The sequence below is a fragment of the Oncorhynchus clarkii genome, chromosome 7 (genome assembly GCF_045791955.1).
Source record: "Oncorhynchus clarkii lewisi isolate Uvic-CL-2024 chromosome 7, UVic_Ocla_1.0, whole genome shotgun sequence".
Classification (NCBI taxonomy): domain Eukaryota; kingdom Metazoa; phylum Chordata; class Actinopteri; order Salmoniformes; family Salmonidae; genus Oncorhynchus; species Oncorhynchus clarkii.
In genome coordinates this window covers 25398147-25418006 of record NC_092153.1, presented here as the reverse complement: position 1 = coordinate 25418006, position 19860 = coordinate 25398147, and the positions used below count along the sequence as shown (strand labels likewise).

At 41.8% G+C, this 19860-nt stretch overlaps 1 protein-coding gene across 14 annotated transcripts in view; it reads right to left on the bottom strand.

The window, feature by feature from the left end:
* LOC139413114 (muscleblind-like protein 2a) overlaps nt 1-19567 on the bottom strand; it is a 68498-nt gene extending 48931 nt beyond the window's left edge. For 5 of the 14 annotated variants that reach the window (XM_071160176.1, XM_071160180.1, XM_071160181.1 and 2 more), the window contains exon 1: nt 3085-3495. In XM_071160176.1, the coding sequence (XP_071016277.1) occupies nt 3085-3258 (174 nt within the window). In that variant the 5' untranslated portion in view covers nt 3259-3495. Of the gene's footprint in view, nt 1-2426; nt 2549-3084; nt 3972-15311; nt 15594-19295 lie in introns of those variants that run through there. The other 9 variants (XM_071160178.1, XM_071160188.1, XM_071160184.1 and 6 more) reach the window with 9 other exon arrangements.
* Nucleotides 19568-19860: the final 293 nt, after the last annotated feature.

Genomic DNA, 19860 nt, shown 5'->3' with positions numbered 1-19860 from the left:
AACACCACATTTAAAATGTCAGTGACAAATCAAACGTTTCAATGTAGCTTGCATCTCGACAGAATGTAGGCTAACACCCGGAGAACGGACATCAGGTTCTTACGCGGCACGATTACAAATCGATCCCAATTGAAGTCAGCTGTACACCCATTAAGCTGTTGCAGGGTTTGACGGAGCCGGGCAGCTGTAATAGACCGCCAGTCAATTGGCCGATTGCTCTGCAATAACTCAAAGGGGCTTTACAAATACCAAGGGGGTTGCCAAGAAAACAGCTGATGGCCCCATAAATGCAACGCCATTTTCAACAGTGAGTTGCCTTAAATTATGTAGAGCTGCCAAGACTCATGTAGTTATAGAGTGGTTACTGGGTTTGGTTCTGAACTGAAGCAGGCAGAATTCCACACATGCCAAGGAGGTGATGATCATTACAGATGATGACATTCACAATTTGCAAATTAAACATATATAGTATTTTGGCCCTAAATCTTGCTGGACAGAGATGTTGTATCATGTAGAATGCGCATTGATCCTAACTCACGCTTTTATAGGGTCAGTGACAGTGGGAACAACACCAGAAAAATAGCAGACCCCCAGTAAGTTCTCAGTATTGGTATCATGTAAAAAGCGCATCTCACTCTTGTGAAACTCAAACCTTTGCCTTTGACCCAAAGCATGACCTTGAAGACCATGTTATAAACACTGCATAACCTTCTGGTTGGTGTCCATTTAAAATTGCTGCAATAGCTCACACTTTCATCTAAAAAGCTACGGCATTGTGACGTATGACTATTGTTCGGCAAGATACCTGCTCCAGTTTCTCTGGTCATTCATCATTGTCACTGGGTAGGTTTCCAAGGTTTCATCGCAGCTACTGCTACCACTGTCTTAAATATAAGGGAGCCTGCACTCCCCCATCCCCACTGCAGTAGTTCGCTGTGTAATGTTATGTAAGGGGACCGGCTTTTAATACGAGGGTCTTAGCAGGTTTTTGTCCGGTTCTTTCATCTTGAAAGTTCAGTTTTATCTGCATTTAATTTTTTATTGATTCACTGTTGAATTATTGGATTACGGGGCAGCATGATTCCAGTATCGGCCTAGGTCTTTTCAATGACTGAAACAAAATGTTTACACAATGCAGAAAAAAAACCCTGGATAAATAAATATAAAGGATAAATCCTTGAATGATTCACTATCTACTATCTGGATAGTCCCAAGTAGATGTTCAATGAGTAGCAACAACATTTCAACTAACTATCCACCAACCCTAACCCTTATCCTCAACCTAACCCTTCCGTAACCGTTGCAAGCATTTGCTTATCTACAGATAGTGTGTTTATCGTATGACTATCTGTACATCATTTATATGGGACTATCCAAATAAAAGTGTGACCATGCACCATACTCTTGTAGGTTTTATGCTATTGCAACAACTGCTTGCATAAGCCAAATAAAGAAAAACATTCACCTTATTCAACATGTCGTTTTATGTGTCACAGCTGACACAGTCTAGAAATAGAACCATCGGACACCTCTACACCGGTCAGACGTTGGGTCACTAGTATAAAAGGATGGACGTGGAATGGTAACAGAGCTAAACGTATTAAAAACCCACCCCACAACTGTCGGCAGAGATCACAACGACCTTTCGCTCAATAGGTCAAGCTCGTCTTGACTCTCGCATTGCGTGGAGAACTGACACACACTCTTATTCGTGTGCCTCCTACCATCGGAACGGCAAAATGTTTAAAATTCAGGTGTACTTACATGATACTGTGGTATGAATGATCTACGGCGCAATGCAGTTTACACATAACCTGCTCCAGATTGAGTCCCCTCATATTACAAAATTGTTATGTAATAGGCCAAGCTAATTTGCTTCGTTATGCTACCTTACCTGGCCCTTAACCTTCAACAGGCTCTTTTTAAACTTATTATAACTAGGGAGTTATTTAACAATGATTAGGCCTACAGCAAGACATATCTATTCAAACCAGGGCAAAAGTGAAGCCATTATGAAACAAAACCTGGTTGTAGCAAACTTAAAGTGTCTTCATTCTGTAGTGCCCAATTTAAATATACAGTAAATCTGTCCCAATTTAATGAGCAAAGGATTTGGAGCGAGATATCACAGAAGCCCTTAGAATAGTAGGGTCAAACTCAATCACCGTAAGGGCCATATTGAAAAAACAACAAATTCGTAGGCCAGACGTTTGTATTTAGATTTTTTTGGGCCATTCTTTTACTTGAAAAAGTATGCCCCTTTATATAATGTCCATTAAAAACATACATAGGATGCTGTATTGAGCGTTTCAACATTAAACAAAAGATAAATCATATTTGTCCAGCCTTTGCTGCTATGCTTGCAGAGGTGCATAATATGCTACAACCCTAAAAGTATTTCAAAACTGCAAATAACAAAAACGTACCTAGGTTGTACATTTTTCGCGCTGCATGGCTCACAGGAAGTTGAAAGCAGCTGTATGTTGCTGTAATAGGCCTACATGTTTATCCTTTGCGTGGTGTTTTGTTGCAGGTGTAGTTTTTATTGTTTATTCATTGTCAAGCTTTGAAAACTGAAGCCAGACTGCAACATTTTAGTAGCCTAGGACTGTGGCATGTGTCCATGCACTTTCCCTCCCCTGCGCACTTTGGGAGCGTATCAAACTGTTGACTCATCATACTCACGTGTGTCGTAATTTATACTCACGTGAATCCTTTATCTAATAACTTTTTGACAACCAATATGACATTGTCTGTGGTACAACAATGACCCGGTTCCTACAACACGCTTAAAATCAGTCAGTGCCCTTAAGGAGAACAGTTGGGGATAATGCAAATGTTTAGTGATGATATGATACAGCACACTGGCGGGCTCATGGTTGGGTGCGTGTGTGTGGGTCTCTGGGAGTGGTGTGTGTGTGTGTGGGTCTCTGGGAGGAGGTGTGTGTGAAAATGTACTGCCTTTGGTGCACAGAATGGGCCGGATAGAAATGTGTCACGGGCCGGATCCTGCCGGCGGGCCTTGTTTGACACATATGCCTTAGAATAAATACTTCACCTTTATCTCTGCTCTGCATTCCTTACCTTTAGTGAGTCAAAGCAGGCAATCACCCTTCCGTTCTCCACCTGGCAGCTTTTGGGTGGGTGCGCAAATTTGCATTCCTCATCACTCCGCGAACATGTCCCCCTCTGGAACTGCCGGCACACCTCCAGCGTCAGCCATTTTGTGTCTCGCATTGAAGCAATATTTAAAGCCATAGCAATGCCGAGGTGGGGTAAAGCTAGCCACTTGTTTAGGGAGAGGATATACTCTAATGGCACTTCAGTGTGCTAGAAAAACAACTAAAAGTGTAGCAAAAAAAAAAGGTGTGTGGATCAGTGAAAGTCGTTTGCCCTTGCAGACTTCAGAGCAGCAGAGCTGGTGGATTTGCAACCCAGATGTGGTCGCTGCTTGGGAGATGGCGGCTATCAGAGAAGCTGCCAATCAAGAGACGTCGCTCGTCAATCAGTTAGTCCCAGGTGCAGGCCAATGACAGAGCAACGGGGGCATGCTCAGAGGCAGGCTGGACTGACGGACCGTCTGAATGTGGTGGTAGTGGGAAGGAAGGGGTGGCGGGGGAAGAGAATTGAAACTGGTGCTATTTCGAGGGTGATGGCACTGCTTGGGCGAGAATATTAAGTGGGTGTAGACGTTGGGTTGGGTATTGACTAAACTTGCCCGAATGAGTCAGTCAGCACTCTGTGTTTTGGCAGAGTGGCCAGACAGTTCCCCCAACCTCTGCAGTTAAATCGGTCTGCTTGGGTTTCTCTAGTGCAGCGACGGAGCCTGAAAAAGGTGAGTTGGTAGGGCAGGGGCTGAGGTTGAGCTATCTTCTGTCACAGCGAAGGGAGGGAATGTTGCAGGCTCGGTGGAGGAGACGTGCAGGCAGGCAGCTCAAGTAAGAATGTCGAAGGCACTTTCTGTCGACGATCTGTGTGTGAGAGAGAGAGAGAGGTTATTTTCAGTAGCTACACAACTGCCTTAAGCATTAATGCAACAGTCTTTTTTTATTTAAAGCTAAAAACGCTTCATAAAATAAACTGGAAACGTATTGCTGGGGACAGCATTATTTCCCCAAAACTCCTTTCAAGAAGAGTGAACAATCAATTAGAAAACTCTAGAAAAATAAATAAAATAGCAATAAATCCACTGTTCACAAGATGAAGCTGTGAATGTGCTTTAACAATACATACCCATTGACAAAATAATTCAGAGATTTTTCTGCCATTGTGATACTTGGGTGGGCTGCTAAAAAATGTTTTATTTCATTACATTTTTGGGATGGAAAAACACTGTCAGTGTAAACTTGAACGACTAAACCATACAAAGTAGGCTATGTAGAAATTAGAAAAAAAATCAATAAATGTAGCAATATTATACATTTTGTTATTAGACGCAAGCAAAATAACACAGCATTAGCCATGGCAAAATTCATAGAATTGCAGAAAACTAGCTTTAAAAATCAGCAGACAAATTTGGGAAAATTTGTAGAACTGCAGAAAATGTGCTTAAAAAAAGCCAACATTACTATACACCGCCAAGATGAGGAACTCAAAGATTTCAAAAGAATTTGGCGTGCAGACAGGCCGATCACGCTCATTCCCACGCCCCCTGACATGCCCACCGCCTAAGCCTCTTTTTGACCTATAAAAAACCCTGGTATCAATGCAATAACAAGATTATAATCACATTTGTTTCGGTGGAAACAATATAATTCTAATCCATTATCAGGAATTGCGTCAAGCCCTCCAAATCGAAACCAGCTTAAGCTAGAAGAAAAATGGTATTATCTCAATGTCATGGCCTATTCTGTCCTGTTCTAACTTTAACCCCAGTTGTTAGTGCTCTAGCAGACTTTACCAGTGGTGGACAAGTGGTGGACCAGTACCCAATTGTGATACTTGAGTAAAAGTTACCTTGTAGAAAATGACTCAGGTAAAAGTCACCCAGAAAAATACTGCTTGAGTAAAAGTCTTAAAATATTTGGTTTTAAATATACTTTAGTATCAAAAGTAAGGCTAATTGCAAAAATATCGCTAAGTATCAAAAGTTAAACATGCAGACATTTATTTAGTGAGTGAATTGGAACCCTTTCCTGTCCTGCGAAGCATGAGTACTTTTGGGTTTCAGGGAAAATGTTCTCTTTAGAAAGGTAGTGAAGATAAAGAAAAAGTAGTCAAAAATATAAATAGTAAAGTAAAGCAGATACCTAAATATATATATATTTTTTAAATACTTAAGAAGTACTTTACACCACTGGACTTTACCCCCAAAACTGAAGTTTGTGCCCTAGAAATGTAGGGCCTAAGCCAAACATTGAGAAATGGGATAGCAGTGTTTAGCCACATAATAACCAGGAGAATAATATGACTGTCAAAAACGCATCGATATAGACGTCTGGCGCCCTGTTTTTAGTGGCGTGTGTGTGTGGGGCTAGGTAAGAGGAGGCTGGCTTGAAGTGTCGTGTAAGCCAACAGAGGGCGGTTGCGAGGTTATTCAGCTGCCACTTGGTCTGAGTTCCCAATCATTACTTTACGTCATTGTGTGCCAACTCGCCCGGCGCAGTCCCCAAGCGTGTTGAATACAAAGCAGAGCAGAGAATGGCAACGACCCCTGTGCAATGAGACAGCAAGAGTGCAGTAAACTGAGCCAGTGCGGGACAGGAGGGTTAAAGCCCCCGGGGTCCATCCACCCTGTCGAGTAATGCCGTGACGAGAGCCGCCAGCTAATAGAAAACATGCAGCGCAGCATTATTCCGGGAAGCCATCCAACAGGCAGAGCGAGAGACCAAGACAGATGCATGTGCCAGACACGATTACGCCACTGCCCGGGTACCTAGAGCGCCTCAACACCCACCAGACAGGACCAGTCAAATTAGACGACGGATCATCGATGTGACCAGTGGATTTTCAATTCATAGAGAGAGAATATAGGTCTCGCGGCTCTCGCTCTGCATCTGTTTTCAGGCACTGTCCTCCGTCTACTGGGGTTGTGATGACTCGCTAGATCATTTTTTTTTATTAAATGGACAGTCTATCCTTTAGCTTGCTTTTTGAACCCATTACAAACCAACTACCGCACAGGGAGCCTGTTACCCCCATCTGGAAATATTTTCTGGTGATAACTGGGAGAGGGGGGTGGGGGTGGGGGTGGGGCAGGCAAACGAGGGAGGGTTGTAAAAACCTGCAGCTGCTGTTTAAAATTCCCTTCACTGTTTCATATACCACAGATCCCTCCATTCAAAAGGCATAGGGCAAAATAAGTACAACACTAGCATAGTGAGCATACTGCACTCCACAATGAACAAGAGACATTGGTCAGACTCCATACAAACAAATAGACCTATGTGCAAATCATAGTCAAAACTTTGGGGAAGTAGCTTTAGTGGTCATGATAGAAAGCAAGTCCAGACAGTAAAAGCCATGGCAGAGGCCTACCGTAAGATAGGCGCTCTATCTTTGATCGCTTGGTTCGATATCATGGGCAGTTGTCACATTCAGGTCTGCTTCAATATAAAGTTAGAATAAAAACAATTAAGAAAAAACATTTCATTTCCATATCTATAACCATGCAACAAGCTGCTGGTGCCAAGTTAAAGTAGGCCTAACCCATCATCAGCCATGATGCTCCATTTCTGGACCTGAAAACCAACATATAGGCATACTTTACAGGCTAATTTACAATATTATAGTCACATTTCTCGTGAAATAATATTTACAAATGAATGGCAAATGATGTAGTGTGTCATTTTGGAGTCACTTTTATTGAAACAAAAATAGAATGTTTCTAAACACTTCTACATTAATGTGGATGCTACCATGATTACAGATAATCATTATTCACGATTCAGTCAGGATTAAGTCACACAAATATCGCACCCCCACAAAAAAATGCTTGGGGTATGATATTTGTGCATCTGTTACTTTATCATCTAGTTTAGAAACATATTCTATTCTTACTTACACTAAAGGTGACTCCAATATTTACCATTCATTTCTATTAGACAGAAAATAAATCTATAACAACCAAAACAAACAGCAAACGCATCCAACCAATTGTGCATCAGTCACAAGCTTGATGTAGTCATTGCGTGCTAGGAACATGGGACCAAATACTACACTTTTACAACTTTAATACACACAGATTAATTTATCCCAATACTTTTAAATCACCTTAAAAATGGGGAGATAATGTACAAAAAGTGCTGTAATTACTAAACTTTTCACTCGATATGGATGAAAATTACATGCTGACCACACAAGCATTGCAAAACTAATTGACACATACATGTTATTCAATCATTGCACCCGCCAACGAGCGCCAACGCTTCCAGTCGATAAAATAGAAGTCAGTTCTATTTGACACTGAATGGGTCCAAGTCCTGCCTCTCCCATCTCCTCATTGGTTTATAGAAGCAGATACCCACATGGGTGATTGAAAGATGAACTAAGGTCGGTAGTGGTAATTCACCTTATTTTGAAAGTTAGTTGCCAATCGCTATATAAAGAAGAAAAATCCTGGAAGGAGGAGAGATGACTAGAAACTATTTTGTTGTGTGTGGATTAATTGTCGGAGTTGAGGACCTTGTGCATTTCAGGTAAAATAACAACTCAACGTTTAGCGCTCCATTTTAATGGAATGGTCTGCCTACCCATGTGAGAGAGACAGACTCGGTCTCAACCTTTAAGTCTTTATTGAAGACTCATCTCTTCAGTAGGTCCTATGATTGAGTGTAGTCTGACCCAGGACTGTGAAGGTGAACGGAAAGGCACTGGCGCAACGAACCACCCTTGCTGTCTCTGCCTGGCCGGTTCCCCTTTCTCCACTGGGATTCTCTGCCTCTAACCCCATTACAGGGGCTGAGTCACTGGCTTACTGGTGCTCTTCCATGCCGTCCCTAGAAGGGGTGCGTCACTTAAGTCACTGACGTGATCTTCCTGTCCGGGTTGGCCCCCCCCTGGGTTCTGCCGCGGCAGAGATCTTTGTGGGCTATACTCGGTCTTGTCTCAGGATGGTAAGTTGGTGGTTGAAGATATCCCTCTAGTGGTGTGGGGGCTGTGCTTTGGCAAAGTGGGTGGGGTTATATCCTGCCTATTTGGCCCTGTCCGGGGGTAACATCGGATGGGGCCACAGTGTCTCTTGACCCCTCCTGTCTCATCCTCCAGTATTTATGCTGCAGCAGTTTGTGTCGGGGGGGGGGGGGCTAGGGTCAGTTTGTTATATCTGGAGTATTTCTCCTGTCTTATCCGGTGTCCTGTGTGAATTTAAGTATGTACTCTCTAATTCTCTCTCTTTCTTGGAGGACCTGAGCCCTAGGACCATCTGGCCTGATGACTTCTTGCTGTCCCCAGTCCACCTGGCCGTGCTGCTGCTCCAGTTTCAACTGTTCTGCCTGCAGCTATGGAACCCTGACCTGTTCACCGGACGTGCTACCTGTCCCAGAACTGCTGTTTTCAAGTCTCTAGAGACAGCAGGAGCGGTAGAGATACTCTGAATGATCGGCTATGAAAAGCCAACTGACATTTACTCCTGAGGTGCTGACCTGTTGCACCCTCGACAACCACTGTGATTATTATTTGACCCTGCTGGTCATCTATGAACATCTTGGCCACGTTCTGTTATAATCTCCACCCGGCACAGCCAGAAGAGGACTGGCCACCCCTCATAGCCTGGTTCCTCTCTAGGTTTCTTCCTAGGTTTTTTTCCTAGCCACCGTGCTTCTACACCTGCATTGCTTGCTGTTTGGGGTTTTAGGCTGGATTTCTATACAGCACTTTGTGGCATCAGCTGATGTAAGAAGGGCTTTATAAATACATTTGATTGGTTGATTATATCCCAGGACAAATTAGCTAGAAACTGCAAGATAGCTAGCTAAATTTCCATAAATGTTTAATGCTTTAACCGGTCTCCAAATTATATAATTGGTTCAGAGTTTGATTTGATATTTCAACCTGATAAATTCAGGGCAGCAGTATTACAGAGAGCAGTTGCAACATATTTGCAGTTCTACATTGCTAAAGTTATATCTTTAGAAAAAAACTCATTTTATAGGCAAGATGCTACACCGCAGAACAATCTGAAACTCATCTCTCGGCCCACTCATCTCAGTCAATCATGGCTAGCGGGAAGGTTCCTGACTTTTTCTTTGGCTAAACCAAAAAAAAAAACGAAAAACTTTATTCGTATTTACAGATGGCATAAAAGTTTGTTATTAAAGGCGCATGAAAGTTCACATGTTCGGTGAAGGCATATACGGGCAAAAAACGCGTTTTGATAAAAAATAAAAATAAAATTACGTTCAAACGGCTCTCCTGTGAAGTTGTGACTTGAGACATACGCCTAGTTTCCTGAATCGGGTTACATATCGGCCCAACCCTAGTGTGTGTGGTAAAACACCATCCTGTTATCTTGGAAATTGGCCCACTTTAGAACCACACTGCAAATATGAAATGAGATGCATTCTCTCTCTGACACCAAGCCTGCAGTCTCAAAGGCAGGATTTAATTCCACAGCATCTCCCCGGGGACAAGTGAGTCGCTATGAAAGAACCAGGTAAGAACCATGTCAGATGTGACCTTTCACTATTAATACCTTTTTATTTTTAGAATCATCGGCCCAACCCCCACCCCCCCCCAAAAAAAAACAGATGGTCTCATTTTATTAGGGGTGCAAGACAGTTAAAGGATACGGTTCCTGGCAGCGAAATGACTTAGCCTCACTTGGGTTTGTTTTACTGGTTGGTACAGAGCCAACTGTATGTGTTACATTGTAATATACTATACTAGGCCACCGTATAATTCAAAATTAAATAGGTCTTAAAGGGAAATTCAGGATTTTGGCAATGGAGCCCTTTATCTACTTCCCAAGAGTAAGATGTACTTGCGGATACCATTTGTATGTCTCTGCATGCAGTTTAAAAGGAAGTTGCTAACTAGTCTATGGTATCTGCTTGAATGCTAGTAGATACAGTACCATACATTATACTAACACTAGTTAGCATTGGCCCATGACATTACCTTTAAATTCCTTCCTACTGGATGTAGAGACATTTTCTTGTGTTTTTAATTCACGGATAGCCATGGGCACACTCAGATAACATTTACAAAACAAAGCATCTGTGTTTAGTGAGTCAGCTACAGCAGAGGCAGTAGGGATGACCAGGGATGTTCTCTTGATAAGTGGATGAAATTGACAATTTCCTGTCCTGCTAAGGAGCATTCAAAATGTAATGAGTACTTTTGGTAGAAAATGTATGGAGTAAAAAGTACATTATTTTCTTTAGGAATGGAGTGAAGAAAAAGTTGTCAAAAATATAAATAGTAAAGTGCAGAAACCCACATGTAATACGTTGCTGGGTGAATTTGCCCCATGACGCTGATCTTGGGTCATTTTAGCATTTTCCCGACTAATGCTTAAATTTGGGATTGTGTAATGCAGTACTGCATTTAAATCACCAATTGTTTATATATTTCTTTCTACGTTTAATTGGCTCAGAAAACATTTTTTGGCTCCTAAATCATGACAGGCTGAATCATCATCATCGTTCAGAAGCCAAGTATTTCTCAATTTCCCGGCATCAGCAATCCCCACAAATCGATGTGTTATTTGAATAACTGTCTGGGAGACAGCATAAGCTGGGCCAAAGTTGCAAAATGCTCTAAAGCTTTTATTGTAATGGAATTTTTTTGCTAAAAGATTCAAAAAAAATTGCAACACAGTGTCTTCTTTCAAATGTGTTATGACCCCATATCAGGGTGAGATAGATAAGAAAAGCAGAAAGGCATTTATAATATCAGATTACCAGTGTAACATCTTATTGGCCTACTCTAACACTCTTCCTTCCTGGTTCAGAACATACAAAAGAACACAGCTAAGATACCTGGTAGCCTACATATCATGAAGAATGGCCTGAAAAATCAGGTTACTTGAGCGCGAGAGAGCTCATACAGCCATACGATATAGCTTAGCCCTAGCATATTACTGAACCCGTGTTTGTACTGTAGCCTGGCCTAAGCTAGCCCATGTACAGTATATAGGCTACATATTCAGTGCCTTCAAAAAATTCACAGCCCTTGACTTTTTCAGCCTGAATTTGAAAATGTTGATTTTTAGTCACTATGCCTACACACACACCCCATAATGTCAAAGTGGAATTTGTTTTTTCAAAATGTTTACAAATGAATTCAAATGAAAAGTTGAAATGTCTTGAGTCAATATGTTACGGAAAGCCTAAATAAGTTCAGGAGTAAACATTAGCTTAACACTGCATGGACTCACTTTCTGCAATAATAGAGTTTACAATATTTTTTTTAGGAATACCTCATCTCTGTACCCCACACATACAGATAATTGTAATGTCACTCAGTTGAGCAGTGCATTTCAAACAGATTCAACCACAAAGACCAAAGAGGTTTTCGAATGCCTTGCAAATGTAACCTTAATTTAACTAGGCAAGTCAGTTAAGACCAAATTCTTATTTACAATAACGGCCTACCCCGGCCAAACCATGACGACGCTGGGCCAATTGTGCGCCGCCCTATGGGACTCCCAATCCCGGCTGGATGTGATAAAGCCTGCAAAGAAGAACACCCATTGGCAGATGTGTAAAGAAAAAAATGTAAAAGCAGACATTGAATATCCCTTTTGAGCATGGTGAAGTTATTAATTATAATTTGATGGTGTATCAATACACCCAGTCACTACAAAGATAGAGGCGTCCTTCCTAACTCAGTGGCCAGAGAGGAAGGAAACCGCTCAGGATTTAAATCATGAGGCTAATGTAATGGTGACTTTAAAACAGAGTTTAATGGCTGTGATATGAGGAAAATGAGGATGGAGCAACAACATTTTAGCTACTCCACAAAACTAACCTAAATGGCAGGGTGAAAAGAAGGAAGCCTGGACAGAATAATAATAACCTGTTTGCAACAAGGCACTAAAGTAATGCAGTAATTAGATATTTATGGATTTCATTTTCAATAAATGTGCGAACATTTCTAAAAACATGTTTTTACTGTCATTATGGGGTGAAAGACAAAAACAAATATTTAATAAATTTTGAATTCAGGCTAACACAACAAAATGTGGAATAATTCAAGGGGTATGAATACATTGAGGCTAGCCTAGCAGACACACCTCCAGGAAAGAGTGCTGATGAGGACGAGTGGAGGGACAGATGGTGCCCAGATAGGTAGGGCCATGCGACACCCTTGTTGTGACCTGCACAGATTAGTCCTGTATGCCCCCGCCCAGCTTGCTCTTGGTGCATCAGGACAGATTGATGTGCGCAGTGCTCAACAGTCAAGCTTTTTTTGGCTTTCCACTACAAAATAAAAAAATTACATATGCAACAAAACAAAAATAATATCCCACTTGGTACACTGAAATGACAGGCAACCTTTAAAAACTGTAGTTAATCACTCTGTTGCCTGAATAGAGGCAGGTAAAGCCATGCCATCCAGTAAAAATGCAATGTTTTACCAAAGAGCAGCTAGCCTAACCAGCTAGGAAAGGAGACCTAAGAGCAGGCCAAAGATTTGTGGGGACTGGGGAATGCTCCATGTTACGACAAGACCTTGATGGATTACAGTTACTAAGGCCAGCTGGCCAAGCATTATCTTGGTCATCTCCGAATTTGAATGAGAGCAGGCCAGTGCAGGGTTCTCTCAAGTGAAAGTCATTAGCTTGACCTCTGAATACCACCCATGTATCCTATCAGCTGTGTTCGTCTCCCCTGGATGTTGTCAACCTGAGAGAAAGGCCAAGTCTACACTTTACATCGTTTTCCAGAATACAGACGATCTTATTAAAGCACCAGCTAGGTGTTAAACAGCAGGTCTATAACAACCAAGCAAATGAATACCTGCTCTTTTGAATTGATTACAATGCAGACATGGCAATCCACCATATATTTGCATATGGCCAAGAGGAACACAAGTAGGCCACATTTTCTACGGTAGCAAAGAGTGCGAGTGTGCTTCAGTGTAATGAAAGCGAAAATGTCCATCGATTGGTTGTGGAAAAACAAGAGTAATAGTGCTGTTTTTTTCTGATCAGGCTAGTTTAAAAAAACTATCCTAATAATAATGGTTCTAAAGAGCATATATGATGACAGTATTTTGTTCTGAATTTCCATATGGTCAACTGCCGTATCGTGCAATCCATTTGCTGAAAATTCCAACATAAAAATATAGCCTAGGCTCTTTTTTTTGTTCTGCAGATTTCTCTTAAAAAGATCTCGTTAAACTCACAAATTAAAAGTGCATTCACATCACAAGGGAACGTATTTAAATAAGCTTAACTTGTATACCACAATTTCCTGCAAGTCTACACAAATGTCTTACCAATGCATATTTTCAAAGCTCAACTCACAGGCCTGCTATTAAAATATTAGGCTAGGATAAAATGGGTGGAAATTAAAGTATGCCATCCTGCAAATTGATATTGGCATTAGCTACAGCTCCTGGAGCTTCAAATTATCAAATGTTATTAGCGTAAGGGGAAATGAGTGACACTAGCTCAGCACAGGTTAGCGGACTAAGCTAAGCAGGGCAACTGGGAAGAGGCAAAGCAGAGAACATTTAACAAAGTCAGCACAAATGTGTGCCTCATAACCTAATTGCCTTAACTAAAACTCGGTGACCGCAATGGTCATCTCATGCCACTGACACAGGCAACTGGCCTATAGGATATTTAACCAATCCCCTGCACTGATTAGGCCATCTACAGCTCAGTATAGATCTGATAGCCAATGAGAGGGCTGGATTTGAAGTGTATGTATCCTGTAACAGACAGGAGACCTATTTGATGTGACGGTCATGAATTTTCCTGACTCGAGTACTAAAAGATGTAGGTACAGCTGTACATTCACACAAAAGTTACTCAGGAAGAAATGTTGTGAAACTATTATATCATCCAACTTCAGATAATCCTCTAATAACCTGTCTGTCTTTTAAAATTGAGCATTTAGCTAGCATTTAGACTTTTCGGTAGTTCTGGAAGAGAAAACAACTCAACTGTCAAGCTATGACTCATGACCAACTAGCAGGCTAATTCTCAAATTACTTCCAATGTGGCCTGTTCATTTTAAAGCAGATGTATCCTTTCACTGAAAAGCCATGCTAACATGAGGGCCAAATGATTCAGCGTTCTTTTCACAGCACACACACAAAACCAGTGCTTGGACATTAAGAGATCATTTTCAAGGTAATGTAGATTGTTGTTAATGTTTAAAAGGTCTGGAGGAATATTTTTAGCTGAAAGCTAAAAAAATTCCCTAAAAGCTCCCAAACCTTTAAAAAGGCATGGCTAATTACCTTTCTGTGTCAGCAGCGACAACTCACGTGTGAATCAATTTAGGGAGGGAGTTGCTTGGGCTTGCTGCCCTGGCCTTGCTAATGAAGAGCCATTGCAAGTCTGTGACGTTACTGTTTTTTGTTGTTCATTTTTGTAACAGGAAGGGCTGAACGGTCTTCCATTTCAGAAAACACCCACTTCCTCCTCCACTGCCCCCCTGTGACTGCCAACTGTTAGACAGACACCGTTCTAGTGTTTTCCTGTTTGTTTCCAGGCCGCACCGGTCAACATGTACAGCTCCCTCCCATACTAGCACACTACAGAGCAGTGGATAAAGAGCTTACTGTGGAGTGTGGCTGTGGACCTCCTATGTGATAATAAAATATGTGGGACCTCCTTAAAATAGTAAGAAGCCCAAGCAAGGCAAATTAGGGAGCCAGCCCTCAGCTCTGTTTCAGGTCCACCTCCAGTACAAGAGAAAGATATTTTAGCTACGCCTATGAACTAACTGCATTGAAAGTGAAACTCTTTTTATATGGCAAACAATATCCTGGCATAAAAGTACAGTTTGAAACAGCCTATGAAGCAGACTACAAATAAATCGGGCAATTCTTTCTCTCTCTAGGAGGTCCACGTGCTCTGAACTTCATGGAGAGAGAAGTCTGCATAATTTGTCTGCATCGTGAAGGGAAGGGAGAGGCACTGTCTGTCTGTGGTAGTTCCCCTCGTCATCAACAAGTCCCAATACAAGCATGAGAAACTCAAGCGGCAGTAACCCGCAAAGTGCTTGTTAGACCATATCAGCGAGTTCCCCTCACTCTCACGCATTTCTGCTCCCCCTCTTTCCCTATCTGTAGCTCCCTCTCCCACACAGACACACTCTCTTTCTTTATTTCCTCCCTACCCACCCAGGATGGTATGCACCATACTGCAGCAAACTACTTTTAAAAAAATTGATCAGAGACGTTCTTCCCACCTCGTTTTTTGCTGAGTCCCGAATAGCTCTGTCGTGCCTCTCTCTTTAAGCCACAGCATAGATAGACACACCAGGTGCAGCTGCTATGCCTCGGAGTAGTTCCCCTGCTTCAGCGTCTGGAGCTAATGACCACGTGAACTGTTGTCATTCCCTGCGAGGAGCTGCCGAGTGCTGCAGCAGCCAGAGTCCCATGCCTAGACAGATATTTTTTTTTCTCTTTCTCTCAGCCACGGAGGGGAGCGGAGCGGAGCAGGCAGACAGGAAGCAGAGCAGTGTCTGCTCAACTATCTGGCTGAAACACTTCCAGCCATCCCCCACAGCCAGCCCCTTCCTGCCTGCCTGCCCAACCGCCTCCAGCCAGGTCCACCCACTCAGGGCTCAGCCCAATAGGAAAAGGGATATCAGGGCATAGCGCTTTTCTGGTTGGCTCGCAGGGTACTGACTGGCAGGCAGGCAGAACTCAGAACAACCCAATGACACAGACACTGCTGGATCTTAAAGGTATTTCCCCAATTTCATGGCCAGCTCAACTGTTGCAAGCCATCCATCCCCCTTTTGGGCATTCCACGAAGGACACAACATCTAGCTACAAGGCAACCAACATGAAAACAGCAAATCCTCCTCTGTATCACTATAAAGAAAACAAAAACACAAAGTTTATATAATAAAGCTAAATACCTGTATGTAACCTATTTATAAAGTAGTAGTCTATTTTAAAAAGAGAGACAGGGTGTATTGTTTTTTGTTTTACACCCGTCTGATGTGAAAGGATCTGATGTAGAGCATAAGCTCTCCCCACCTGCACTGTAACATGACATAAGCTTTGCAGCATCCCCTCAGGAAAGAGAACATTGTCTCTCCTCTTCTCCCCACCCCACCCCGGTGACGACACACACAGCAGCCTATTTAGTATCACGTGAGACCTGGTGGATGGAGCGGCAGCAGCACAGAACTGATGAGTCAGAGCCCCTGCCGGCTTCATGATTTTTCGATTCCAATACAACACAACAGCTGTATTCTCTCCCTTTCTCTATCCAACTCTCACTCTTTTTATCTCACTCACCCTCTCTGCGTTGAGCTCCCACTCCCATACATGGACTGAAGATTATGTGGTAGCCTGAGTGCTTTATCAACAACATCGATGAGGCTAGACATGCTCTTTCCAGTCCACCGCCAAATAAACCTGATAACCCTCAAGGCTAGCTCGGACAATAACACCTAGTGCTCTAAAAAAAGAGGAACAGATGTTTTTTTTTTTTCCCCCCACCATCCAAATCGGTGGTGTGGTGTTAATCTATCCTCCTAAACAAAGTGAATTGTGTATCCTACCTCAGCAGTTGACAGACTAAAAACAATTATATTAGCGCCATCCACCAACATCATCGTTGCATGCGACCCACCCATAGACCGTAATAGGGGACCCAACTTACAGGGTCATATTCATTAGTGCGCATTGTAGCAAAAAGTTTCTTATTGGACATATTCAGGTAGGTCCCTCCAGTTTCAGCCTGTTTGTTTCCGTTTGGTTTGAGTGAATAGTGATATAGAATCAGTTGGTGCTCTACTCTCATCCCTACGCTGAGAGAAGGGGGGTGGGGGGGGCTGGAAGTGGCAGTTTGCAAACTGTCACGATACAGCTATGCTTGACAACACTAGAAAGTGCTTCAGACAGAGGTGGAGAGGAGATGACTGCAGGAAAACATAGCCTAGGAGCCTACTGGGGAGCAAGTGGTCCTAAACGAAGTCCAATATTCTACCTAATCCAAATCACTTTGTAATGATGGGATACTAGCCATAAAGAAGGTAATGTTGCAGAAATAGATTACCAACAGTAACACAAAGGCCTTGCGGACAAACAAGTCAGGCTACTTCCTTTCCACCACGGTATCCCCTCCCTAACCTCTGTCCTGGTTCACCCTTGTGCCCAACTGTGATATTAAATAACAGGCTATTAACTCCACAAGTGACTTTCCAATGAGTAGGCTAAAGAAACAAAAACAACCAACACAAGAGATATACATAGATATTTTTTGATACGTTTCTTTTTTAATTGGAGGAAGGTTTAGAATTTGAGGGAACATTTTTTGCCCTTGTTTTAAAGCAATTTCCAAGAGAATTTCATGAACTTTATAGTGCATTTTAGTAAGGAAACATTGTTAGGCTAAATTCTTACCCTGTTTTCATATAGTAATAGTACATATTTTTTAATTGCAGTGTTGAGGAAGCTTGCAAGCATTTAATTGCACCATTTACACTGCATCCTGTGCATATGACAAACATTGAATTGGATTTTTATAGCCTATGGCTAAAAGAGGCAAGCAGACCAATCGTTCACATAAAATAAAGGGTGTGGCATCTCTCCATTTCCAAGATTTGAATAAAGAAAATAATGGAAACCAGTGAAAGCTCAATGATGGGATGCTGCCTTCCTGTTGTTGGCTGTAATTAAATAGCAAGAGGCAGAGTTGTGTTTCACTTTGAACCCCCTGGATGAAGGACTTTCTGAAGACCAATGAATACATGACTGAATAAAATGTACAGAACACTATAGAATAGAGTGAAATGAGATAGGTTTACACTACATCCGAATGCAGCTATGTAACATCGTTCAGATGACTGACAATACAAAGAGGCTCCATCTTGTTGAATTGTTCATTTGCCCCTGCTATGTTGCAGAGCTTCAAGTCTCAATCAGCAGTGGGTTTCCATGGATACCTAAGATGGACAAAACAGATCCACAGATAGACCTATATATCCTCTGTGAATCTCATCAACAGTTCTTTGCAATGCATATTCATTTCAGGATCTCTCTTTTTTTAAGACACACAATAACCTGCTATTTGAAGGCTAGGCTATACCATTAACTACATATTTCTAAAGTCCATTGCCTAGCAATTCTCCAGGACACTGAGCAAAATAACATTTGTTAACCCAATTTTTTACATTTTTTTAATGTTTTTTTTGTAATATCGGGTCTCGGCTATTGCATTAGTTTGACATCTGAAATCGAGTCTGAAATCTGTATTCTGCCCTGCAAACATGAACATCAGAACAAGGAATAAAACAATTATGAGTCACACATGCACAGCCTAACTGTTTATTGAGCCTTACTAAATAAATCATCCTCAATCAGCATCAAACCATCTTTGGCACATTAACACACAAGCATAGCCTATTGACCTTCACTCACACTGTACAAGAAAACTGGGTGAGTGAGTGAGTTTTTGTATGTCTAAGTCATAACATATATGTTATAAGTCAAAGTTATATAACCTGAATTATGTTTACTTAACCTACAAAATTATGTATGTACTGTTACTGAGGCTGATTATGTCTGCAACGCACTGTCATTTTGCACCTGAAAGAGCCATCTAGGAGATGCTCAACCTATCCTAGTAATGAATAGATTACTTTTTTTTTTTTTACTTTAAATTGGACCAAGATGTGGCCATGTAATTTAATTTAGGTAACTAGCTAGTTTGCATCGGCTTTGGTATGGCAACATTGGCTTGCCAAAGCCAACTATCTAGTCAATAACAACATAAATAACATTAGTGACACTGACAGCCACCTGAAGCTTTGACAGCTTAATAACATGTTCGCGTGCCGTGAACTTAAGAAACCGTTCTAGCCAATAGTTGGAAGCTACCTCGCAGGGGCAATTTAGTGCTAGCTGACAACATTGGCTAACTGAAGTAATATTTTCAAAAAAACCTGTCAACTCACTTTGAAAGCCTACGAGATGCTAGCTAGCTAACGTTAGCTAGCATTCTTGTTGGAGTAGCTGCGGAAAAACGAACTAACGTTAGCTCGCGCCGGTAATAACATAGCTAGCAAACTATCTATGTTGGCAACCACAGTCACAAAGCCAAGCACAAGATGACGAGGTAAACAAACTGGCTAGTTAACAGGTAACTAAACAAAATCGTAACGACCCAAGTGAGAATTTAGCGAGAATTTAGCTATTCTATGCTAGCTGGCTACCTGCTCACCTGTCGCATCCAGCTGTACTGGTCACCGCGCGCAGTCAAGAGACGTTCATCGGCCCACTCGGAACAACTCCCAGGAAAGGTAAAATAATATTGAATATCAAGTTGCAAACATTCTAGTCGGAAAATAAAAATAGAAATTCGGTAAAGGCAGAAATTATTTTTTCTCACCACTAACTACTTTACAGTAAGGCTATCGTGTTGCACAAGCAACAAGCTCTTTTGCAGTTCAGTCACAGACAAGAAGGGGTAACCCAGACTCGTCACAGGGGCTATAAAGCTGAAGCATCCGTTTAGAACGTTTTCTCTCCACCAAATATGGTAGCGAGAGGAAGTCCTGTCGCAGTAGGAGCGGATGGAACTAGCTGAAATTGGTCTGACGTTCTTCTAATTTTCTCATCGATTAAATATCTGATCTCAATGTATTTTTCTGTTTCCAAAACTATATTCTGTTACGAACACAGTGCACTAAGTTTTATAGACTTGACGCTTTTCCAACGTTTTAAATTGCGTTGTTTAGGAGTGCAAGGTCGAATCGAGTTTCTGCACACGCGCACTTT